Source organism: Lithobates pipiens, unplaced genomic scaffold (genome assembly GCF_037356315.1).
Source record: "Lithobates pipiens isolate NorthernLeopardFrog02 unplaced genomic scaffold, aLitPip1_a1.2 Scaffold_59, whole genome shotgun sequence".
Classification (NCBI taxonomy): domain Eukaryota; kingdom Metazoa; phylum Chordata; class Amphibia; order Anura; family Ranidae; genus Lithobates; species Lithobates pipiens.
This window is the reverse complement of record NW_027507880.1, coordinates 2,979,013-3,004,710: the sequence shown is the minus strand read 5'-3', so window position 1 is coordinate 3,004,710 and position 25,698 is coordinate 2,979,013. Positions and strand designations below refer to the sequence as shown.

The 25,698-nt window shown below is 43.2% G+C and overlaps 1 protein-coding gene across 2 annotated transcripts; it reads left to right on the top strand.

Moving 5' to 3' along the window:
* The first annotated feature begins 1,351 nt into the window (after positions 1-1,351).
* LOC143958175 (uncharacterized) lies at positions 1,352-22,529 on the top strand. 2 transcript variants are annotated; one of them, XM_077467643.1, is made up of 5 exons: positions 1,352-1,461; positions 7,104-7,267; positions 12,380-12,532; positions 12,656-12,746; positions 19,343-22,529. In XM_077467643.1, exons 2-5 carry the CDS (start codon positions 7,145-7,147, stop codon positions 21,772-21,774), a joined length of 2,799 nt encoding a protein of 932 aa, XP_077323769.1. In that variant the 5' UTR covers positions 1,352-1,461; positions 7,104-7,144; the 3' UTR covers positions 21,775-22,529. The 2 variants fall into 2 exon arrangements, with proteins under 2 accessions (XP_077323769.1, XP_077323768.1); XM_077467642.1 differs by having other exon boundaries at positions 19,340-22,529.
* The last annotated feature ends 3,169 nt before the right edge of the window (positions 22,530-25,698 follow it).

Sequence of the window (25,698 nt, the reverse complement as noted above, 5' to 3'; positions counted from 1 at the left end):
CTGATGTATTGAAGGTGGCTCGGTGGACCCTGATGTAATGAAGGGGGCTCTGTGGACCCTGATGTAATGAAGGGGGCTCTGTGGACCCTGATGTAATGAAGGGGGGTCTGGGGACCCTGATGTATTGAAGGGGGCTCTGTGGACCCTGATGCAATGAAGGGGGCTCTGTGGACCCTGATGTAATGAAGGAGGGTCTGGGGACCCTGATGTATTGAAGGGGGCTCTGTGGACCCTGATGTAATGAAGGAGGGTCTGGGGACCATGATGTATTGAAGGGGGCTCTGTGGACCCTGATGTAATGAAGGGGGCTCTGTGGACCCTGATGTAATGAAGGGGGCTCTGTGGACCCTAATGCAATGAAGGGGGCTCTGTGGACCCTGATGTAATGAAGGGGGATCTGTGGACCCTGATGTAATGAAGGGGGCTGTATGCACCCTGATGTAATGAAGGGGGCTCTGTGGACCCTGATGTAATGAAGGGGGCTCTGTGGATCCTGATGTAATGAAGGGGGATCTGTGGATCCTGATGCAATGAAGGGGGCTCTGTGGACCCTGATGTAATGAAGGAGGGTCTGGGGACCCTGATGTATTGAAGAAGGCTCTGTGGACCCTGATGCAATGAAGGGGGCTATGTGGACCCTGATGTAATGAAGGAGGGTCTGGGGACCCTGATGTATTGAAGGGGGCTCTGTGGACCCTGATGTAATGAAGGGGGCTCTGTGGATCCTGATGTATTGAAGGTGGCTCTGTGGACCCTGATGTATTGAAGGTGGCTCTGTGGACCCTGATGTAATGAAGGGGGCTCTGTGGACCCTGATGTATTGAAGGGGGCTCTGTGGACCCTGATGTAATGAAGGGGGCTCTGTGGATCCTGATGTATTGAAGGGGGCTCTGTGGACCCTGATGTAATGAAGGGGGCTCTGTGGACCCTGATGTATTGAAGGGGGCTCTGTGGACCCTGATGTAAGTAGAGAAGGCTCTTTAGGGGACCTTTTTACTTGGCTGCTCTGGGCTCAAGTGCCAGATCTTCTGTAGACCTAGCAATGCCCCTGGGTAGTGGTATTCTGACAGGACTGGTGGCTATAAGGTAATGGCTTATCCTGTATGGTAAATAAGAAGTCAGTGGCACTTGTGTGATTATTTATTCTTAATTACATATTTATTCATTACATTTCATATACCCAAACAATTTACACAGTATATATTATTATTATTATCAGAATGAATATTTGATTCTTCTACCCCCTCAGTGACCTCCCTGTCCTCCCACCACTGCCTCCCCCTGCAGAGTGAGCGTCTCTTCGCCATAGCAACGAGGATATGACGTCAGGGGGCTCCGGATCCCCCGGATAAAACTACGTCTCCCGGCATCCCCCGCGATCCCCGGAGGCAGCTGGGCTGCTGCTGCTGGTGCTCCTGTGTGTGTCGGGGCCTTTGTGCGGAGGAGAACGGAGGAGGCCAGGTACACGGAGAGAGCTCAGAGTGCTGGGGCCGGGGCTGGACAACCGCTGGAGGGAGGAGGGGGGCGCCGGTCACCACCATTGTGTGTCCCCATAGGGGGGCCTGTCTGCTATTATCACCTTTACTGCTATTAGACAGGGTGGGCAGCTCCTCCCTTCACTCTGCCTGTCACCTTCCAAACACCACCAATCCCATCACCTGCAATTATTAGATTTCTGCCAATGAAAAAATATATAGAAATATATCTCCCAACAAAATGTATATATAACTTTCGAAAAAATCTAGGATTTGCTGGGTTTGGGTCACCCATGGGGCTTCCTTTCTCCTTTATAATGGCTAGAATGGTTCAGGTGACCCCAGAATAGGTCATAGTCTGGGGAAGCCATAGATGAAGGACATGGGATCTCCAATGGTTGGGGAGATGTCATCCTATGGTGATGGATATGGGGGAAGGATCTCCAATGGTTGGGCAGATGTCATCCTATGGTGATGGATATGGGGGGAAGGATCTCCAATGGTTGGGCAGATGTCATCTCATGGTTATGGTGATGATCGTGAATATGGAGGAAAGATCACCACAGATCAGACATGCCATCCTATGGTGATGGATCCGCACAAGTTGGAGAGATGTCATCCCATGGTTATGGTTATGGTGATGGTGATGGTAATGGATATGGGGGAAGGATCTCCAATGGTTTGGCAGATGTCATCTCATGATTATGGTGATGATCATGAATATGGAGGAAAGATCACCACTGATCAGGTACATGTCATCTCATGGTTATGGTTATGGTGATGGTGATGGATATGTGGGAAGGATCTCCACTGTTCAAATTTCATTCTATGGTAATGGCTAGGGGGGAAGGGTTTGCCACTGGTTGGAGAGATTCCATCCTACAATGATAAATATGGGGTAAAAAAAAATCTCTACTGGTTGGAGAGATTTCATCCTATGGTGATGGATTTGGGGGGAAGGATCACCACTGATTGGTTAGATGCCATCCTATGGTGATGGATCTCCACAAGTTGGAGCGATGTCATCTCATGGTTATGGTGATGATCATGAATATGGAGGAAAGGTTCACCACTGATCAGGTATATGTCATCCCATGGTGATGGTTATGGTTATGGTGATGGTGATGGTGATGGATATGTGGGAAGGATCTCCCACTGTTCAAATTCCATTCTATGGTAATGGCTATGGGGGAATGATTGCCACTGGTTGGAGAGATTCCATCCTACGATGATGAATATGGGGGAAAAAAAACTCTACTGGTTGGAGAGATTTCATCCTATATTCATGGATTCGGGGGGGAAGGATCACCAATGATCGGTTAGATGCCATCCTATGGTGATGGATCTCCACAAGTTGGAGCAATGTCATCTCATGGTTATGGTGATGGATATGGGGGATGGATCTCCACTGGTAGGATAGATTTCATCCTATGGTGATGGTAATGAATATGGGGGAAGAATCTCCACTGGTTGGAGTGATTTCATCCTATGGTGATGGATTTTGGGGGGGGGGGGGGGGGGGGATCACCACTGATCAGTTAGATGCCATCCTATGGTGATGGATCTCCACAAGTTGGAGCGATGTCATCTCATGGTTATGGTGATGGATATGGGGGAAGGATTGCCACTGGTTGGAGAGATTCCATCCTATGGTAATGAATATGGGGAAAGGATCTCCACTGGTTGGGGAGATTTCATCCTATGGTGATAATGAATATGGGGGAGTAATCGCCACTGGTTGGGGTGATTTGATCCTATGGTGATGGATATGGGGAAAGGATTGCCACTGGTCAGATAAATGCCACCCTATGGTGATGGAAATGGATCTCCACAAGTTGGAGAGATGTCATCCCATGGTTATGGTGATGAATATGGGGAAGGATCTCCGCTGTTCGGAGTGATGTCATCTTATGATGATGGTCATGGACATGGGGTAAGATTTTCCACTGGTCAGAGAGACGTCATCCTATGGTGATGGATATGGGGGTAGTATCTCTACTGGTCAGATTCCATCCTATTGTGATGAATATGGGGGAGGGATCTCCTCAAGTTGGAGAGATGTTATCCTATGGTGATGGCAATAATATATGGTAAAGAATCACCACTGGTTGGGGAGATTTCCTCCATATCCATCACCATAGGATGAAATCTCACCAACCAGTGGCGATCCTTCCCCCATATTCATTACCATCACCACCACAGGATGAAATCTATTGGACCAGTGGAGATCCTTCCCCCATATACATTATCATAGGATCAACCAGTGTCAATCTTCCTCCATATTCATTACCATCACCATAGGACAACATCTCTCCAACTTGTGGAGATCCATCCCCCATATCCATCAAAATAGGATGAAATCTATCTGACCAGATGAGATACTTCCCCCTTATCTGATAGATGCCATCCTATGGTGGTGAAAATGGAGGATGGTTCTCCACAAGTTGGAGAGATGTCATCCTATGGAAATGGATATGGGGTAATGATCTCTTCTGGTCAGAGAGATGTCATCTTATGGTAATGGACATGGGGTAAGGTTTTCCACTGGTCGTAGAGACGTCATCCTATGGTGATGGTGATGGACATGGATATGGGGTCAAGATCTCCACTGGTTGGAGAGATGTCATCCTTTGCTGATGGTAATGGATATAGGGTAAAGATCTCCACTGGTCGGAGATATGTGCTCTTATGGTAATGGACATGGGGTCAGGATCTCCACTGGTTGGGAGAGATTTTATTAAATGGTGATGGATATGGGGCCAGGTTCTCCACTGGTCAGGGAGATGTCATCCTATGATAATGGATATGGGGTGGGGATCTACACTGGTTGGAGAGATTTCATCCTTTGCTGATGGTAATGGATATAGGGTAAGGATCTCCACTGGTCGGAGATATGTGCTCTTATGGTAATGCACATGGGGTCAGGATCTCCACTGGTTGGGAGAGATTTTATTAAATAGTGATGGATATGGGGCCAGGTTCTCCACTGGTCAGAGAGATGTCATCCTATGATAATGGATATGGGGTGAGGATCTACACTGATTGGAGAGATGTTATATGTTGACGGTAATTGACAAGGGGTAAGGATCTCCACTGGTTGGAGAGAAGTAATCCTATGGTGATGATGATGGTAATGGATATGGGGTAAGGATCTCCACTGGTCAGAGAGATGTCATCGTATGGTAATGGATATGAGGTGAGGATCTCTGCTGATTGGAGAGGTGGCATCCTATGTTGATTATAATGGATATACGGTAAGGATCTCCACTAGTCGGCCAAATGTTATCCTATATTGATGGTAATTGATATAGGGTAAAGATGTCCACTAGTCAGAGAGATGTCATCATGGGTTGAGGACCTCCACTGGTCTGAGAGATATCCTCTATGACAGTGATGGCGAACCTCGGCACCCCTGATGTTTTGGAACTACATTTCCCATGATGCTCAAGCACTCTGCAGTGCAGTTGAGCATCATGGGAAATGTAGTTCCAAAACACCTGGAGTGCCAAGGTTCGCCATCACTGCTCTATGATAAAAGTAATGGATATGGAGTGCAGAGCCTCACTGGTTGGAGAGACGTCATCCTGTGGTGATGGATATGGGGTAAGGGGCTCCGCTGATCGGAGAGATGTCATCCTATGGTGATGATATTGGATATTAGGTAAGGATCTCTACTGGTCGGCCAGATGTCATCCTATGGTGATGATATTGGATATTAGGTAAGGATCTCTACTGGTCGGCCAGATGTCATCCTATGGTGATGATATTGGATATTGGGTAAGGATCTCTACTGGTTGGCCAGATGTCATCCTATGGTGATGGATATGGGGGAGGGATCTCCACTGGTTAGAAAGATGTCATCTTGTGGTAATGTTAATGGGTAAGGGTAAGGGTAAGAAGAAACATGTCTTCCTGTGGTGATCATGGAAATGGGATGAGGACCTCTACTGGTTGGAGAAATGTCATCTATGGTAAAGGTAATGGACCAGGGGTGAGGATCTTCACTGGTTGGAGAGACCTCATCCTGTGGTGATGGTAATGAATATGTGGTAACAAATTAAAATAGTGTTGCGCTGTTCATGAATTCCAATTAATAATGTTACTGAGCATGAATCATAAAGTGATCATATATAATAACTTAACGCAAAACATTTACCAATTGATATACTGTATATACACAAATATATGCTGACCGCCTGCAAATAAATATATTGGTGATATAAAGTGTCCGAAGTCCAAATGTAAGAAAATTCAGGAGACAATCCACACTTCCCGAATACGTGAAAAACCAGTGATCTCCCAAATAACTTGCAGCAAAAAAAATGTGCATGTGCAAGAAAAGAAAATTTACGGAGAGAAAAGAAGATTCCCAGCCACGGAAATTATTTTCTGTCGAAAATCAATGGTGGCACCATCGGATCACAAAAAAACAAACTTTCTGATTTGGAAAAGAAAATTTGTTTGAAATTCGACCATGTATGGCCTGCAAAAGTGTAGCAGTATGGTTACATTTAACGTAGGTACAACATTTAGCAACTCATGGGTAATGGTGAGGCTGTAGATGGGCAATGTGCAGGCTGCATTAATTAGCAGTAGTGAGGCAGCTGTTGGGCAATGTGCAGGCTGCATTGATGGGCACTGATTAGGCTTGGTATTGATGGACTGTGCCCCTTATTTTGCTTCAAAGTTCTTTTATTTAAAATGTAAGTTTTTTTTTTTTTTTTTTTTTTTTCCTGAAACCTCCCTCTTAAAATAAAGGTGCGTGTTATACGACGATAAATGTGGTATAGCCAAATAACACACCCAAGCTCATCTCTTCACCACACACAACCACAAAGGCAAGGGGAATTTTTGTTGGGCAGTGTATTAGTGCTCGGAGGAACACACTTAGACCGAGTTTTAATGGTTTAAAGAATGTCAGGCAAAATGGTCGGCCCTCACGCATGTTCACTTTGTCAAATCTGACCCTCTCTGAAAAAAGTCTGGACACCCCTGACATAGACCATCCTCTGCACCGCCATCAACCCCTATCCCTTCCATGCTGCACTCCACAAGGGCTTCAAGCCTCGCTTTCAGATCGTTCTACTGCAGGGCAGTCTTCCCGGTCAGGATTGCAGACTGACAGCGGTGAGAACCGGCGGTACGGGGAATGGTCTATCGGACTGTTTCCGTCGGACTATCCGACGGACCAAGTTTTCCAACTTGCCGGTAAAATTTTCCGACAAAATGCTCCTATCAGACATACTCTGATCATGTGTAGCCTACTCCGATGGACAAAGTGCCACGCATGCTCAGATCAAATTCCTAGACCAAAGCTATTGGCTACTAGCCTGAACGTAGTCCTGTCGTAACGAAATAGCGTCATCACGTTATGTACAATCGGATTTTCCGACAACTTAGTCCGACCGTGTGTACGCAACATCTCTTCCGGAATTAATCCGTCGGAATTACTCAGACGGATTTGGTTGTCGGAATCTCCGACCGTGTGTACAAGGGCTTATCGGGAAATTTGCTTTGATATACAAATTTGGATTACAAGCATGTTTCTGTAACGAATTATGCTCGCAATCCAAGAGTTTACTGTATTGGTAACTTTTTTTACTTTTATTTTTTTATCTGTATTTTTAGCTAAAAGATATTGACGGCCATCCACGCAGCCCCGTGACTACATGGACACAAGTCCACCTTTGGAAACTCCTCAAGACTTGCAGATGATGAATGAGGAGAAGAGTAACATGACTGAAAGGATCTTGAGTCTGGTTTTAGAGATACTGTATCTGCTTATAGAAGAGGTAAAGCTGACTAAACACTATACATCCTGATTGTAGATCTACAGTGGGGAACGTAATTATTTGATCCCCTGCAGATTTTTTAATTTTGCTCACTTAACCAAGAAATTAAAGGTCTATAATTGTTATCATAGGTGTATTTTAAATGAGTGACAAGGAATGTCAATCAAAAATCAAGAAAAAACACGATACAAATGTTATAAATTGAGTTGGAGTTCAATGAGCAAAATAAGTATTTGATCCCCCAAGCAAAACATGACTTAGTACTTGGTGGAGAAACCCTTGTTGACAAGCATAGAGGTAAGACATTTCTTGTAGTTGGTGACCAAGTTTGCACACATCTTCTCTAAATCCTTAAAGTGGTCCTGCACACACTGATTTAACTTTAGGTCATTGTTTTCCTAATCATCCAACTAGTGCTAAATGGCTTTTTTATTTTTATTTTTTTAACCTTATTTTTTTGTACCTTATTATTCCTGCCTGGTCTATACATCCCTCTGTGTCTGCGTCTGTGGGCGGGGTCTGTGCGGGTATCCGCATCACTTCCTTTGAGTACCGCACTGTCTGCTGGGATCTGGTGTCATTCATTCCAGGAGTCAGTGCGAACAGCCGACGTGAAATCTTGTGTGATTTCACGGACGTGACGCCATTGCTATGCCGTTGTTTACGCCGCTCGGCGCTTGTGCCAGTGCGCATGCGCGGGAACCAGCGAGGCATGCTGGTAGATATAAGGAAATGGGAACAAGGAAGTGATTGCTTGCGGGCTTCAAATGCCCACAAGCAAAATGGAAATTCTGTTGCTTTGATTTTAAAAGTGCAGATTTGAAGAAAAAACGGACATGGATACCGGACAGACACAGAAAAAGTGAGTTTAACATTAGACTTAAAATACTTTTTAAAAGGAGAAGGAAAAAAAATAATTGTTGTGTGCAGAACCTCTTTAAGGGTTCTTGGCTGTCGCTTGGCAACTGAAAGTTTCAGCTACCTCCATAAATTTTTGATAAGATTAAGGTTTGGAGACTGGCTAGGCCACTCCATGGCCTTAATGTGCTTCTTCTTGAGCCACTCGTTTGTTGCTTTGGCGTTATATTTTGGGTCCCTGTCATGTTGAACGACCCATCCAAGACCCATCTTCAATGTTCTGGCTGAGGGAAAAAGGTTCTCATCTTAGATTTTACAATACATTATTATTATACAGGTTTTATATAGCGCCAACAGTATAATGATTCCACCTGCGTGCTTCACTGTAGGGATGGTGTTCTAAGGGTCATAGTCAATCAGAGGCTATCACAAGGTGGTCCCTAATCGTTGGTACGGGGTCTGGAGCTCACAGAGAAACCCCAGTGTCTCTGCTGGGAGCGCGCCATGCGTTGCGCTTCCAGACAAAGGGAGATACGCAAATATATCCGGCCCCAGGGCACAAAGCCCAGTGCAGTGGGGCCACATATTTGTGTGACAACGGCGTGAAGGGGTCAATGCTTATCTTTCTTGAGGGCAATAAATTTGACCCTGGTTCCCTTTAACCACTTGCCAACCCGCCACAGTACTGGCATCCCTCCCCATGACCGATGTGTCCACTGGACACAACAGATTGGGGATCCCAGTATTCGGGGGCCCGGTGATTCTGCGATCGCTGTTGCCTATGCTGTAGCTGGCACACAGCTATCACACTGTACCTGAGCCAATCGCAGCACCCTGTACCATGTGATTAGCTGTAGCCAAACAGGTTAACCCATTTATAACAGTTGAACCAGCCCCCCCTCCCAGAGTAGTACAGTGTTACTGTGGTGACACCATACTACTCTATGACAGAATTAAAAGAAATAGTAAACAATTAAACAAAATGTTAAAAAAAAAAAAGTACAAATGAAAAAAAAAAAAAAAAATATACATATATATATAATTTTTTTTTTTAAACATACTGTTACCAGTCAGTGTTTCTTATCACCACTATACCAGTAAAATGATGACGCTGTACTGGTGACAGTATGTGGGGAATTTTTTTTTTTTTCTATTAAATATCTTCATTGTCAAAAATATTGTGATTAAAAAAATTAAAACTTCAAAAAATTTGCCATGCCTCTTACTAAATGTTTCAGACTATCTACTTTGCAAAAAGAGGTTATTTGCGGGGTATTTGTATTGCTTTAGCATTTTAGGGCCTCAAGAAATTAGGTACATCAGAACTGATAAGTTTTCAAATATATATATGATAGTTTGTATATTCTAACTTTCACACAGACGAATGAATATACACCTATTGTAATTTTTTTTATCAAAGACATGTAGTGGAATAAAATAAAAAAAATAAGTACCACGCTAAACCTGAATCTACACTAGTACAACTAAAAATCGCTGCAGCTCAGTTTTACAAGATACACGTAAACACAATAAGATGACAAAAGAAAAAAGCCATGCACATACATAAATACTATAAATAAAATGAAATATAAACGCCTATGAGTGATTAATTAATTGATTACAATAGTAGTGAGAAAAGTTGATCTACCCCTCTATTAAATGAAACCTAACATAATTTATAAAATGAATTATAAATAACAAGTGCTAATAATGAAATTTGAAAAATCTCAGTGAAGTGATAAAGTCCAACAAATGAAAAATAGTCCAGTGAGAACTTAATAAATACAAAAAGTAAGCAAGCGATTTCATGCCCATAGTCAATCTCCACAGCACCTCCTCAGACCATGATCACAGTAGGCTCCCTTTATTGAATAAAACGGGCCGGGACCGTCAATAGCAGCACGTGAAGCAGAAAGGCAGTACTTGGGAAATGGAAAGAAAACTCATCATAGCATAATTCCGTATAACAAATTTAATAAAAGTAAAGAAATACACTTGCATAGAAAGCAGTAAAAACACCCATAAAAAACGCTGGCCGGCATGCAGTCGCCCGTCCAACCAACGCTGTATCGCGATTACGTCAGCACATCTGCCACCTGACGTACGTTTCGCCGTAAAAAGACTTATTCGTGGGGACGCGGAATAAATTTTGGCCTAAATGAATGGTTTATGACAGAAAATAGTGTTTTTTTTTTTTTTTTTTTTTAAATTTCGGTCTTTTTTTTCATTTACATGGCAAAAAATAAAAAACCCAGTGGTATTCAGATACCACCAAAATAAATCTCTATTTGTGTGCAAAAAAGTGATAATTAAATTTTTATAAAAAATGTGCAGTATTGCAGGACTGCCCGATTGGCAGTTAAAGGAGCTCATTGATGAATGGCAAAAAATAGCCTGGTCGGGAATGGGGTAAAACCTTCAGGAGCTAAAGTGGTTAAAGCTTCTGACTTGCTGCATTCAACACAACCTAGTGTCAGATGTCTGTGGCCCTGGCTATGGAGTGCGCACAGTAAGGGGACCAATGATTCGGCTTACCTAGGAGCGTTGAAGCCTACAGAAGAATCTTTACATGTAACTCTTGAAGGCTACTTTCACACTGGGGTCGCCGAGCATTAGCTCTGAAGCGCCGCTCGTTTTAGCAGAGCTTTTCCTGCGCTTTTAACCGCTGCTAGCGGCTGAAGAAGGGGTTAAAAGCGCCTGTGTTGCAGCGCTTCCAAAGTGCTTTTCAAGAACTTTTGGGAACGCCCAATCCAGAGCTCCCAAACCACCCCAAAGGTGCTGCTTGCAGGACTATTCCCAATATGCCGCAATCGCCACCGCCCCAGTGTGAAAAGTCGCACTGAAATGAATGGGAGGCGTTTTTCAGGCGTTAGAAGCTATTTCTAGCGCTAAAATGCCTGAAAACCATCTCGGTGTGAAAGTAGCTGAAGAGAGATAAGTTCAGACTCGATGTTCGCCAGAGAGTAAATTGCTTTTTTTTTTTTTAGGCTGCTTGATTTAAAATGTTTCCTTCAAAGAACTAGGGTTTTGAAAAATACATGCATACTACTAACCCTAGTTGGATGCAACATCCATCCAATGCTGCATCTGTTCCTAGCCGTCTCTACACTGAGTGAGAAAGTAATGACGTAATCAAATGAAAATCTAAGTGATCTAAAGTGAATAAAAAACCTTTAATATCTTAATATATCAAAACAATTATAATTGTATATCCAGGTGAGACAATTACCAAAAATTCCAAGGTGAAACTGTATTAATAATATCACAATGCTATCACAGTACTTAAAAATATGAAATGCAGTAAACAACTTAAAACAAACCACGAATAAAAATAGAAATGCAGTAAAAATTAAAGGGAAAAAGTCCTCTCGGTGACAAAAAAGTAGTGACAGATGAATATATCTTAAAGTATATAAACCTTGATGACCCAAGCATTGATTTTCAAATCACCATTGAATGTGCATAAAAAAGATGGAGCACGACCACCGATAACACTGAGGCTTACCGGAGTGTATGGATTCAATAGGACGTACCCCCCCCCATGAATCATCCAGGCTTGTTGGTGATTACACACCAAGGATTGAAGAACCTACACTGAGAACTGAGCAATCAAAGACAGCTGATCGCTCAGTTACATAGTTAGTTAGTAAGGTTGAATAAAGACACCAGTCCATCTAGTTCAACCCGAGTGTCTACAATTGTCCCTATCCCTGTACATTGCACACTCACATCGGTCCCTACCCTCAAGGAGCCCACAATCCAAGGTCCCCATTCATATACTAGGGCCAATTTTTGGACAGAAGCCAATTGACCTACCTGCATGTCTTTGGAGTGTGGGAGGAAACTGGAGTACCTGGAGGAAACCCATGCAGGCACAGGGAGAACATGCAAACTCTGGGCAGGTAGTGTCGTGGTCTGGATTTGAACCAGCGACCCTTCTTACTGATAGGTGAGAGTGCTACCCACTACACCACTGTGCCTCCCAAAGTTCTTGGGTCTTGAATGAGAAGAGAGCTAATGACTGTCAGTGAGTGGCTCTCTGCTTTGCCCCTCCAACGCTCACTGGAAGGCTGGGCTGGGGAGGGGGCGGGAGCAGCTGGCTCAGGCTCTCAGCGGCATGGGGGGGATCTCGACATTAAAGTATCGGCTAAGTGATCTCAGTGCAACAGTTCAACAGTAGGATGACTTCTTATAATTTTTCCCCTCTATGTAGTCCTGCTTAGTTTTACAATTGACATCTATTCCAATATATAGGATTATGTCATTGTGAAGGAGTCCGGAGGCCACGTGAAATACAGTAGTACCACACAGAGACCATTGGTGGAACCTTGCTCTCAGTCACAGGGGAACAACATCAAAAAGATCCTCGAAGTTACCAATAAGATCACTGAGCTGCTTGCAAGAGAGGTAAGTGGTGCAGTGAATATTGGGACATTATCCAGTAACAAAAGGGATGTGTATACATGGTGACTATATCCTTGTGAGGCTCAGCTTCCCAAAAAGGTGTCACTTTCTGCTTTTTATATACAGGAATGGGAATATTTAGAAGAGCATGATGGCCTTGAGAAGCAGCTGGACATTGTGGAAAGCCGTAGGAAGAAACAACAGCCTAGTTTGGAAGGTAAGAGGGGACTTTGAGAAGAAGACAACTGGAAACTATCTATAAAGTTCCTAGACCTGTTTAACCGCAATACGGTAACTGGGCGGCTGCTCTGCGCCAGATTATGTACATGATCCGACATTTCCAGGTAGGGGACGTGTGTGCCACCCATCTGTAGGGGGCGTGTGTGTGCAAACCCCTGTGCCTTCAAATTTTGGTTGATGGTACAAATGGTTTTAATTTTTATATCTACTACCACCCTTTTCTTTTCAGTACAGCACAAGTCGATCAACAGGTCCCAGCCAATTATTTATGACCGGAACCTGCTGATCGGTTTAGCGATTTTAGTACAGAGCCCTGTGTTTACTAACAACACAGGGCTCTGTACTTGGAGCAGCAATGTGGGTGTTTTTTTTTTTTTCTCCCTGCTTTAATCGGCCACATCAATTAGTAAAATCAGCACATATTACACAGTTAACGATTTCATTGCCCCTAGATGTTATCCACTTCTCAACCAGTGTCATTAGTGCAAAGACAGTATATAGTATTAGCACTGATCACTGTATTAGTGTCACTGGTGATATCAGTGTCAGTCAGTCCCCCGCACCCCCCCAGCATCAGTGCCAGATTGCCTGCTGCACTATCACAGTCCCACTATAAGTCGCTGATCACCACCATTACTAGTACAAAAAATAAAATAAAAATTCCAGTATATATATATATATATATACCATCATATGTAGACGCTATAATTTTCACGCCAACCAATCCATATACACTTATTAGGATGTCTTTTTTTTTTTTTGTTTTCTTTTAATTACTAAAGACATGTAGCAGAATACATTTTGACCAAAATGTATGAAGACATTTTTTTTTATTATTATTATTATTGGATATGCTTCTAGCAGAAAGTAAAACCTTTTGGGTTTTTTTTTTTCAAAATTTTCTGTCTTCTGTCTTTTTTATCGTTTTATATAATAAAAACCCAGTGGTGACGAAATGCTTCCAAAAGAAAGCTCTATTTGAAAAAAATCATGTAAATTTGATTTGTGTACAGACCAGGCAATTACCAAGTAGCGCAGTGCCAAATTGCAAAAAATACCCTAGTCATGAAAGGGGTAAATCCTATCCTATCTTCCGTTTTTTTTTTTTTTTTTCCCCTTTTTTTTTTTTTTTTTTTTTTTTTTTGGTCAATTGGGAAAGATTTAAATGTGTGAAAAGGTTGGTTGTGAATCTGGAGTTGCTTCTAATTTTACTGTGAAGAGTGGACTCTTTTCGACAAAGAATTACACTGGCTCTGGTTAAGCTGTTCCCACACCTGAGTCTGCATTCTTGGACTTCCAAAGGTTAAGCCAACAAGTTTGGCCAAAAACTAGAACCTCCTTATGAGGGCTTTGAATTCTGTATAGGAGGGTGAAAAGGGACTCCACTGAAATTGTGAAATCTGAAATAAATGATGCCCCAAACTTTCTAAACAAAGGGCCAGTTTACTGTTCTTCAGACTTTGGGGGGAGAGGGGACGGACTGTGGCCAGTGGGAGTAGAAAATGCCTTAGGCTGGGTGGTCAGTGGAACTAAAGCAATTACATAGCACCTGTGGTCAGTAGGAGGAAGAATAGTGTCTCCTCATGGGTATTGGTGGGAGATATAGTGCCCCATTGTTGGTGTCATCGGTAGAGTGCAAGGAATGGTGCCTCCTCATTGATGTCATTGAGAGGAATAATGCCTGGCTGTTGGTGTCAGTGGGAGAAATGGTGCCCCATGGTTGGAGTCAATTGAAGGAATGATGTCTCAATGGCTTGGAAGGAATAATGCCCAATTGTTGGTATTAGTGGAAATAATTGTGCCCATTGTTGGTGTTAGTGTGGAAAGAATAGTGCCCCATTGTTGGTATCAGTGGAAGGAATAGTGCCCAAATGTTGGTGTCAGTGAAAAAGAATAATGCTCAACTATTGGTGTCAGTGGGAGCAATAGTTCCCCATTGTCAGTGACAAGAAGTATGCCCCACTGCTAGTGTCAGGGGAAGGAATGGTGCCTCATTGTTGGTATTATTAGAAGGAACTTTGCCCCATTGTTGGTGTCGGTGTAAGGAATAGTACCCAAATTTTGGTGCCAGTGGAATCCCAAATGTTGGTGTCAGTGGAAGGAATTATGCCTCATATCAGTGGGAGGAATAATCCCCAAAGGGTCAGTTAAAGGCAAACCAAGGGCCACAGTTTGGTGACCACTGCTTTAGTGGCCTTCAACACCATTAGCTGCTGAAACCAATTTTGTTAACAATTTGTTTCAAAATTCATATCTTCAGCTTTGGAGTCCTTCTTTTTTTCAATTCATTTTGTAATTTTTTTCTTATGTTGGTCAGGAATTTAAAAATCTGCTACTGTTGTGCTATCCTTTTAAGTAAGCCTTAGAACTACAGTGGACAAAATAATAATTTAATCCCCTGCAGATTTTGTACATTTGCCCACGTACAAAGAAATGAAGGGTCTATAATTTTTATCATAGGTGTATTTTAAATGATAGAGGGAGAATATCAACCCAAAATCCTGAAAAAAACTAAAACACATGATGCAAATGTTATAAATTGAGTTGCAGTTCAGTGTGTAAAATAAGTATTTGGTCACCATCAAAACATGACTTGGTACTTGGTGGAGAAATCCTTGTTGGCAAGTACAGAGGTAAGACGTTTCTTGTAGTGGGTTGCCAGGTTTGCACACATCTCAGGGGGGGATTTTGACCCACTCTTCTTTACAGATCTCTAAATCCTTAAGGTGTCTTGGCTGTCTCTTGACAACTCGAAGTTTTAGCTCCCTCCATAAACTTTCTATAAGATTAAGGTCTGGCTAGGCCACTCCACGACCTTAATGCGCTTCTTCTTGAGCCACTTTTTTGTTGTCTTGGTATGTTTTGGGTCATTGTCGTGCTGGAAGACCCATCCATGACTCATCTGCAGTGTTCTGGCTGAGGGAAGAAGGTTCTCATCCAAGATTTTACAATACATGACCCTGTCCATTGGCCCCTCAATGCGGCAAAGTCGGCCTGTACCATTGGCAGAGAAACAGTCCAAAAGCATAATGTTTCCACCTAGGTGCTTGACAGTAGGGATGGTATTCTTAGGGTCATAGTCAGTATTTTTCTTCCACACACGGCGAGTCGAGTTAATGCCAAAGAGCTAAATTTTGGTCTCATGTGACCACAGCACTTACTTCCAATCATTCTCTGAATCATTTAGATGTTCATTGGAAAACTTCAGATGGGTCTGTACATGTGCATTCTTGAGGAGGGGGACTCGTCATGTTTGGTTGAAGAAAAATGCTGACTATGACCCTTAGAACACCATCCCTACAGTCCACCATGGAGGTGGAAACATTATGCTTTGGGGCTGTTTCTCTACTCAGGGTACATGCCGACTTTGCCGAATTGAGAGGCCAATAGATGGGGCCATGTATTGTAAAACCTTGGATGAGTACCTTCTTCCCTCAGCCAGAACACTGAAGATGGGTCTTCCAGCATGATAATGATGCAAAACATAGCACCAAGGCAACAAAAGAGTGGCTTAGGAAGAAACACATGACTTAAAGGCCGAGCCTCTTTTTCAGACTCTGTGTTTACAAGTAGTTAAAAACAAGTTTTTTTTGCTAGAAAATGACTTAGAACCCCAAACATTATCCATTTTATTCTCTAGGATGTTAGAAAAAAAATGTACCGTATATACTCGAGTATAGGCCGACCCGAATATAAGCCGAGGCCCCCAATTTACCCCCAAAAAAACTGGCAAACTTATTGACTCGTGTATAAGCCGAGGGTAAGACATGCCTGTCCATCCCTGTGTGTGTGTCCGTCCATCCCTGTGTGTCCGTCCATCCCTGTGTGTCCGTCCATCCCTGTGTGTCCGTCCATCCATCCCTGTGTGTGTGTGTGTCCATCCATCCATCCATCCCTGTGTGTGTGTGTCTCCATCCATCCATCCATCCATCCCTGTGTGTGTGTGTCTCCATCCATCCATCCATCCCTGTGTGTGTGTGTATCCATCCGTGTGTGTGTGTGTGTGTGTGTGTGTGTGTGTGTGTGTGTGTGTGTGTGTGTGTCCAGCCTACCTGTGTCCCGAGCCTTTGTCCCGAGCCTCCGTCCCGTGCCTTGCCTCCTTGCCTCCGTGCCTCGCCGCCGTGCCTTGCCTCCGTCCCGTCCCGTCCCGTGCCGTGCCTTGCCTTGCCTCCGTCCCGTGCCCTCTTCGTCGGCGCCTCGGCGGCCATTGTAAAATTCAAAAGCTGCGCCGCCGCCTTCGCCTGTGATAGGCGGAACACTGAATTTCCCAGCAGCCTGTGTTCCGCCTATCACGGACATCGTATCATCCTCGTCCGTAGTACGAGGATGATACGATGTCCGTGATAGGCGGAACACAGGCTGCTGGGAAATTCAGTGTTCCGCCTATCACAGGCGAAGGCGGAGCCGGAGGCGCGGCTTTTGAATTATAGAATGGCCGCTGTCTGTCTGCTCGACACGCTGATCGAGCGGGCAGACAGCGATGACTCGAGTATAAGCCGAGGGGGGCACTTTCAGCCTCAAAAAAGAGGCTGAAAATCTCGGCTTATACTCGAGTATATACGGTAGGTCATTGCAATACCGTATTTGCACAGCGGTCTTGCAGTCGCACTTTTTTTTGGGGAAAAAAAAAACACTTTTTTGAATAAAAAAAATAAGACAAATGTACAGTTGGCCCAATTTTTTTTTTTTTTTATATTGTGAAAGATAATGTTAGTCGAGTAAATTGATACCCAACATGTCATGCTTCAAAATTGCGCCCGCTTTTGGAATGGCGTCAAACTTTTACCCTTAAAAATCTCCATAGGCGATGTTTAAAAAATTCTACAGGGGAAAAAAAAATTTGGGTCACTTTTATTCCTATTACAAGGAATGCAAACATCCCTTGTAATAGAAAAAAACATGGCAGGTCCTCTTAAATATGAGATCTGGGGTCAAAAAGTCCTCAGATCTCATATTTGGACTTAAATGCAAAAAAAAAAAAAAAAATTTGTCATTTGAAAAAAATGACAACAAAAAAATGGCCCTTTAAGACGTATGGGCGGAAGTGACATTTTGACATGGATTTAGCCCTGCTATGGCATGGAGACGGGTGGGGGCCATCTTCCCCTCACTCGTCTCCGTACCTAGCCACGGACAGGTCCTGACCCTGCACGGTTTAGGAGATAAAGGGGGTATCAGCATGTGCCGAGGTCATTGGCACATGCACCCAGAAGCAACGGTTCAGTTGTGCCGTTGCTTCAGCTGATGTGCCGTTACCAGTGGCTCCCGTGTGTATGCAATGCATACTAGTTCATCATGCATTGGTCTTGCAGGCTTTTTCTTTTTTTTTTTTTTTTTGTGGGTTTACAACCACTTTAAATTCATGTAGTGGTCTAGCCAGTCTCCAGACCTTAATCCTATGGAAAAATTAGAGGGAGCTGAAAACGAGTTGCCAAGCGACAGGCTTAAGAGGATTTAGAGAAGATCTGTAAAGAAGAGTGTGACGGAACCGATCCCACACTCCCATTGAGTGCTTCCGTCGGTATACCGCTTCCTTAGTCTGAATATAGAGATCAGCTATTCCAACCGCTCACAAGCACAAAGCAAGACGACACTTGCTTAGCTGCTCAACATGGACTGATTTATTAGAACCAAAATGGCAAGTATTTATAATACAGTAGAAGACTAAAACCTAACCTAATTAGCATGAGCTAATTATCTAAATCAACACTCAGACTAGTTGACTGAGGGATAAGACTTTTCGGCTCCTAGCTACTAACAATTCAATACACATTACCATAAACATAAACACAGGGTTAATTAGCACAAACAACAATTTGTGAATACTCCTACGAGCCAGACTAGACTCATTTACACAACAGACAGGTGGCTGGAGTTGATGACATTAGCATCTAACAGTTTGTGTCCCAACAGCATGAGGCAACACACATGATATATACATATATACAGCATTGAATCTGACTAGCACAGATTATAGTGGGGTTCTCATTCACCCTGTGCCCCTTAAAATCCAGTGCCCATAATCAGTCGGGAAGAGGCTCGCATTCAGTCCCCTCAAAAAGCCTGTGTCTCGGCTAGGTCTGTCACAAAGAGTAGTGGGCCAAAGTCCCTCCTGAGATGTGTGCAAACCTGGTAACCAACTACAAGAAACGTCTCACCTCTGTGCTTGCCAACAAGTCGTGTTTTGCTTGGGGATCAAATACTTATTTTACTCACTGAACTGGAACTCCATTTATAACATTTGTATCGTTTTTGTTTTGTTGATAGTCTGTCTCTATCATTTAAAATAAGTCTGTGATAACCATTTATAAATCCTTAATTTCTTTGAAAGTGGGCAAACTTACAAAATCTGCAGGGGATCAAATAATTATTTCCCCCCACTGTATTGGAACTCTGTGATTTAAAAAAAATAAAAAATAAAGTTTGTAAAAACAGAGACTGTATACATATAGGAAAAAAAAAATTGCGCTGATCATTTCTCTTTATTTCTTTACCATTTTTTGCTAGCTTTTTATCTTGATCTATGATTGTTTAACCTCTAACTCTTTTTCTATTTTAATTTCTCTGAAGCAGACTCCTCAACGAGCAGTAGTGAGTCTACAGCGTTCCACCCAGCTTCTGTTCCTGTGTATATCAGTAAAGACCGAGGCATCATCACAGTCAGTCCTCACAACTCCTCTTTCAAAGTGGTCCAAAGCAGCTCAAAACCCACCATTGTCACAGCCACTGCCTCGCCCACGGAAGGCTTTAAGCTCCCTGAAATTTACATTCACATTCCAACAGATCAGATTGACTATGAGCCCATTCCTAACAACTTCACATCTTACGTTCCAGAGAATTTTTCCAGTTTGGACATCTGTAAGCCTGTGGTCCACAGCGATGAAATGTCTACATCTGGTGTCAGAGAAAAACTCACACATTTGGATTTTATGGCTGTTAAGGTCAAAGAAGAACCAGCAGATTGGGATGAGGAACACCTTGGAGTCCAGAGGGTGGAGGAACAGATGGAGCACTTGCCTCACAGGTCAGAAAGCGATCCAGCATTGAATACAGAAAGTATTACTCAGTCCAATCATGGTTCATTTACTTCTACATACATAAAGCAGGAGCCAGCTTCATATGAAGAAAGGCAACTGACAAACTCTGATATTGCTTCATTGACACACTACTCACAGGTACAAAAGCTGTCAAACCCCTCCACCAGTGAGAACTTTTCAAGCACAAATGGCATGCTGACTAGCGGAAACTCACATGTGCAGTATGTGTCTGCTTACATCAAGGAAGAACCTGAAGATGGCCTAACATGTGAAAATGATGTTCTAATGGATGCCGATAACAAAGGCCTATCTCCTGCTGCTTCTTTCCTGGGAGCACACATTGAGGAGGTCTCCTACAAATATTATTTGGCACATTCCAGCAATGCCCAACCAGAAACGGACAACCCAGAAAAGCCCTTTTGTTGTTCAGAATGTGGCAAGTGCTTCAAGTACAGTAATCTTTTGATGCACCACGCCAAGTCCCATCAAAAAAAGCCTCTAATCTGCTGCGAATGTGGTAAACAGTATTCATGCAAGACAGAGTTTGAGATCCATCGGAGGATTCACACGGGCGAAAAACCATTTGTGTGTTCGGAGTGTGGAAAGGGCTTCAGGAGGAAGTCGCATATGTTGCGTCATCGGCGAATTCACGGAGACAAACAGCTCTTTCCGTGTCCGGAATGCACCAAGTGTTTCCACCGTCTAGACGTCCTCAATCAACACCGTAAAATACACAGAGCTAACCCGCCAATCTGTGATGTGGAAAGCCTGCACGTAAGTAACATGGACAACTCGGTATCCAACAACGATGAAGATATACCATCTCAAAACGCATCTACAGATTATGAGGAAAATGTTGGATTTGCCTGTCCGGAATGTGGTAAGTGTTTTCACTCTTTGCATGTGCTCGAACAACATCGTAAAGTGCACCAAGCCAACACTACTAATTCAGATGTGGAAGACACTGATAACATGAACCACGTGCACACAAATGGTCAAGAGGAGTCTCAAAATACAACCTATGAAGAAAAAGTTGGGTTTGCCTGTTCAGAATGTGGGAAATGTTATAATGAGATGTCGCAACTAGAGAAACACCAACGAGTACACATGGGAGAAAAGCCATTCTCTTGCACTGAATGTGGCAAATCATTCCGATTTGAGGCCCTTTTGGAGTTGCATTGGGGAAGCCACATTGCCACAATCTCTTGTCCTGAGTGTGGCAAGAACTTTGCCAGCCAGAGCCTTCTAAAATATCATCTGAAGGTCCATGCAGGGGCCAATGAGTGCATCTGCTCAGAGTGCGGAAAAGAATTCCCTAGCCGCTCACAACTCGTTGACCACTACCGGACTCATACTGGAGAGAAACCTTACATGTGTCCAGAATGCGGAAAGTACTTTAGGCGGAAGGCACATGTGGTTAGGCACCGCAAGATTCACGCGGGAAATAAACCATACTCTTGTCTGGAATGTGGAAAGTGCTTTGAGAGCCAGGAATTTCTGAGTCGTCACACCAAAATGCATCGGCGGAAAAGGCCACACTCGTGTTCACAGTGTGGCAAAAGTTACACTAAAAAGTCCCACCTTTCCCGCCACCAGCGTACCCATGCTAAAGAATCTCCATATACTTGTGGTGAGTGTGGCGAGTCCTTCCAATACCCTGCCCTCCTGAATCACCACTTAAAAGTCCACACTGGTCAAACTAGCTACAACTGTCCTGTGTGTGACAAAAGCTTTGGCTCACAGTTGGCACTGGCAAGACACCAGAAGACCCACTCCAAGGAGAAGTCTTTTATTTGCATGGAATGCGGAAAGAGTTTTACCTTCTATTCCCACTTCATGAGACATCAAGCCACGCACACAGGAGAAAAACCTTATGAGTGCCAGGAGTGTGGAAAGCGGTTTACCCGTGATGCACACCTTGCCCGACATAAGCGAACCCACAATAGTGGAAGAGCTTCACAAGTTTGAGTTGACAGAAAAAAAACTGGTTTAGATTACAAATTATTTATTACCTTTCTTAGTTTTATGTTCTTCAGTTATATGTTTTATGTAGCATGAGATACAATGATTTTGGTCATTTTTGTGTATATTTGAAATCTCAAATAGGGACTTTGCTTTAAAGGGGACCTGTCACATATGAACAGTGGAGGACAAAACCAAAAATGGATAAATCCATCCACTGGCAGCCAGCGACACATAATGGCATCTTTGGACAGACCAATAGAAATGATGAGAAAATTACCAATTAAAATGGTCGGCATCCTTTTGTTTATATATTCAGGACTTGGAACTACGGTTGTGTATGTTACTACGGGGACAGTGCTCAACGATTGGAAGCCATACATTGTTTGTAGGTAGCCAAAAAGGATTATACTACATTGTCATTTTTTTAGTTGTCTAGATGTTTTACTCTGATAGAATGTGAAGGTTTATTCTTATCATACAGTTACTTGTAACTTCCTCATCTCCTTCCTGTGCCGGAAAGCATCTACCCACACTTTCCTCGTGCTTAAGAAGCTGTGATAACTTTGAGATCTTTAGGGGAACCTGTCAGGACAGTTACCCTCCAAGATGAAGCTTCTATTGCATAATTTCTAGAAGCAGCATTAAATCCAGGGAAGGCTCAGCATGCTGTTCTCTGGAAATGGTTCTGATTTCCTCCAGTATTTGGTGTACATTTTTATCTGTTCTTGTATTCGCAATTAATTTATTTTTGCTTTGGAGATTTCAGCATGGTATGTGGCTTAGGAGGCACCAATATTTTGGATGTGAGTTGTCACTGCAATGGTACTTATGATGTGGTGACATGGTATTCGTTGGGGTGGTGGTAGTCATTTACCTGCGGTTTACACTGGGGGGGGGCTAGGTTCAAATTGAAAGGGTCGTTTTGGGTAGTTAAGTTAAAGTGGTTGTCAAGGTTAAAGGTTTTTTAACCTTAATTCATTCTCTGCATTAAGGTACAATAACCTTCCAAGATTAGCTGCCCCCGGCCAAATGCTTACCTGAGCCCAAACTAAATCAAGTGCTGAGCCTGAAAACAGCATCGCTGCTGTCTCTCTCTCCTCGTTTGATATGGAGCCAATAGGTCCTGTTGCTGTCAATCAAATCCGGGGGGGGGGGGGTGGGGATGAGCCAGGCTCTGTGTATCTGTAGACATACACAGCCCGGCTTGTAAGCAGGCCTGCACGTCTGCCCCCATAGCAAGACACTGAAGAGGAGGAGTGGACAGCGCCAGCAGTGAACCTGAGAAGAGGATGTTCGGGGCCACTCCGTGCCATGTTTAATGTTTAAGTGTACGTAAAACCCTTATTTAAAGTGGTTGCAAACCTAGAAAGTCAAATACAAACAGAACACTAAATCTAATAAAGAAGACCATGAAAAAAAGTTGGTGCTACACCCCTTCTCCTTTGAGAGAGACCTCGGAGAATACACAGAGAGAGAGACATCAGAGCGACATCCATCAGAGAATACAGAGAGAGGCTCTGTGATTAGGTGGAAGGGGGATTGTGTGATGTTAGTTCTCTGCCCCGCAAGCTTTAGTGCTATGCCATGCCCATAGAGTGGCAGATTTGTGTGGGCTACAACCAAATAAGGATGACTTTGAGAGGTACACACAGTGTGAATTAGGTTAGAACAACATTATCTACTAAATTGTGCAAAATAATGATTTTGTAGGGTTTTGGGTTTACAACCACTTTAAGAAAAAAAAAAAAGACATGGCATAATGCATCAATGACTAAATTTTCCACAAGAAAATATTTTAAAATTTAAATATTTTCCAGTTTGTGTTGAGATCTTTTCAGGAAACCCACGGTTGAGTTTGCTTCATGTTGCAGGCTAACTATAGCAAGCCAATGCCTTGCAACTTATAGAAGTGTTGTTGGCCTGCCTACACTCCTTCACTGGGATTGTGAATGCCATGCCAACGTCCTGTCGTTTTTACAATACCAAGGAAAGTTTGCATGTCTCTAACCTCTTGTCTTGCCTCCCACACCGTCCTGTGAAAAACAGGCTCACATCTGCGCTTTCATACATTCCTGGCCACAAATATTGGCACCCCTGTCAGATAATGTACCACTTCGTCCAGAAAATTGTTGCAACTACAAATGTTTAGGCGTTCTCGTGTTTATTTTTGTTTGTATTGGTATGAGACAAAGTGGCAAAACAAAAAGCCAAATCTGACACATTCCACTTAAAATACAATGGACTGGACAAAATTATTGCCACCTTCTCAAAATTGTAAGAAATAAGTGCAATTCCAAGTTTGTGATGCTCCTGTAATTTTGTAATTAAACTCGCCTGTATCAATTAACCGGTGCTGACAATATAGAAATCACACCGGCAAAATTGACTCAAATTTTCTGTTTTGTGTCTCTGTATGCCACACGGAGCTTGAAGAAGAGAAAGCGCAGCAAGGAATCCTCTGTGGATTTGAGAACAAAAATTGTGGAAAAGCATGGACAATCTCAAGGTTACAAGGCCATCTCCCAGGGATCTTAATGTTCCTGTGTCCACTGTGTGCAACATTGTCAGGAAGTTTACAGCCCATGGCACTGTAGCTAATCTCCTTGGACGTGGACGAAAGAGAAAAATGTATCAAAGATTGCAACGAAGGATTGTTGAAGTGGTGGATAAAGTATCAACTTCCAGACAAATTCAAGCTGACCTTCAGGGATAGGGTACAACTTGAACTATCCGTCGCCTTCTGAATGAAAAGGGATGCTATGGAGACTCAGGAAGACCCCACTGCTGACACAGCAATATAAAAATGCCAGACTGGAGTTTTCCAAAAATGACCTGAGGAAACCAAAATCCTTTTGGGAGAATGTGCTGTGGACAGACGAAACCAAATTACAGCTTTTTGGTAAAGCCCATCATTCTACTGTTTTCAGAAAGAGAAATGAGGCCTTTAAGGAAAACCATACAGTCAAACATGGTGGAGGTTCACTAATGTTTTGGGGTTTGCTTTGCTGTTTCAGGCACTGGATTCTTCCCCGTGTGCATGGCATTATGAAATCTGAAGATTAACAAAATTCTGGGGTGCAACGTAGGGCCCAGTGTCAGAAAGTTAGGTCTCTGTCATGTCATGGGTCTAACAGCAGGACAATGACCCAAAGCACACGTCAAAAAGCACCCAGAAATGGTTTAACCACTTGACACAAAACATCGTACGTCGGAACTTTGACGCTAAATGCCATTGTTATGGCAGCACCTAGCTGCCATAACCCTGATATTTTCAACAACGGCAGGCAGTTCTCTTTGAACCGGATTCACGCCCCGGGCGTCTCACCACTTAATGGAGCCGTCGGTAGCGGTGGAGACTATCGCGTCCTCTCCCCTGACAGGCCTGGAGCCGAGTGAGGGAAAGATGGCTCCCATTCGGCTCCATAACATTGGATGGCAGAAACAACGTCAAACATCGCTTTCACCCAATGGTCTTAAAGGGGAATTTTTTTAATTATTTATTTTTATTGCATTTAAGTGTAAATTTAAGATCTGAGGTCTTTTTGACCCCAGATCTCACATTTAAGAGGTCCTATCATGCTTTTTTTTTTTTTTTTTTTTTAGTTACAGGGGATATTTACCTTCCTTGTAATAGGAATAAAAGTGAGGCAAAATTTTATTTTTATTTTTTTAAAAGGGGGAAAAAAAAGAAAATTTAAAGCGCCCCATCCCGCCGAGCTCACGTGCAGAAGTGAAGCCGGCATATGAAAGCAGTGTTCAAAACCACACATGTGAGCTATCGCCGCGATCGTTGGAGTGAGAGCAATAATTCTAGTCAAAACTTCCTCTGTAACTCAAAACTGGTAACCTGTAGAAATTTTTAAACGTCGCCTATGGAGATTTTTAATGGCCAAAGTTTGTCGCCATTCCACGAGCGGGCGCAATTTT

Excerpts from the sequence above, each read along its gene's own strand:
- LOC143958175 (XM_077467642.1), top strand. The coding sequence starts at position 7,145 with ATGGACACAAGTCCACCTTTGGAAACTCCTCAAGACTTGCAGATGATG. Across the intron at positions 7,268-12,379 it reads TGTATCTGCTTATAGAAGAG|GATTATGTCATTGTGAAGGA; the intron begins GTAAAGCTGACT and ends TCCAATATATAG. Across the intron at positions 12,747-19,339 it reads ACAACAGCCTAGTTTGGAAG|CAGACTCCTCAACGAGCAGT; the intron begins GTAAGAGGGGAC and ends ATTTCTCTGAAG.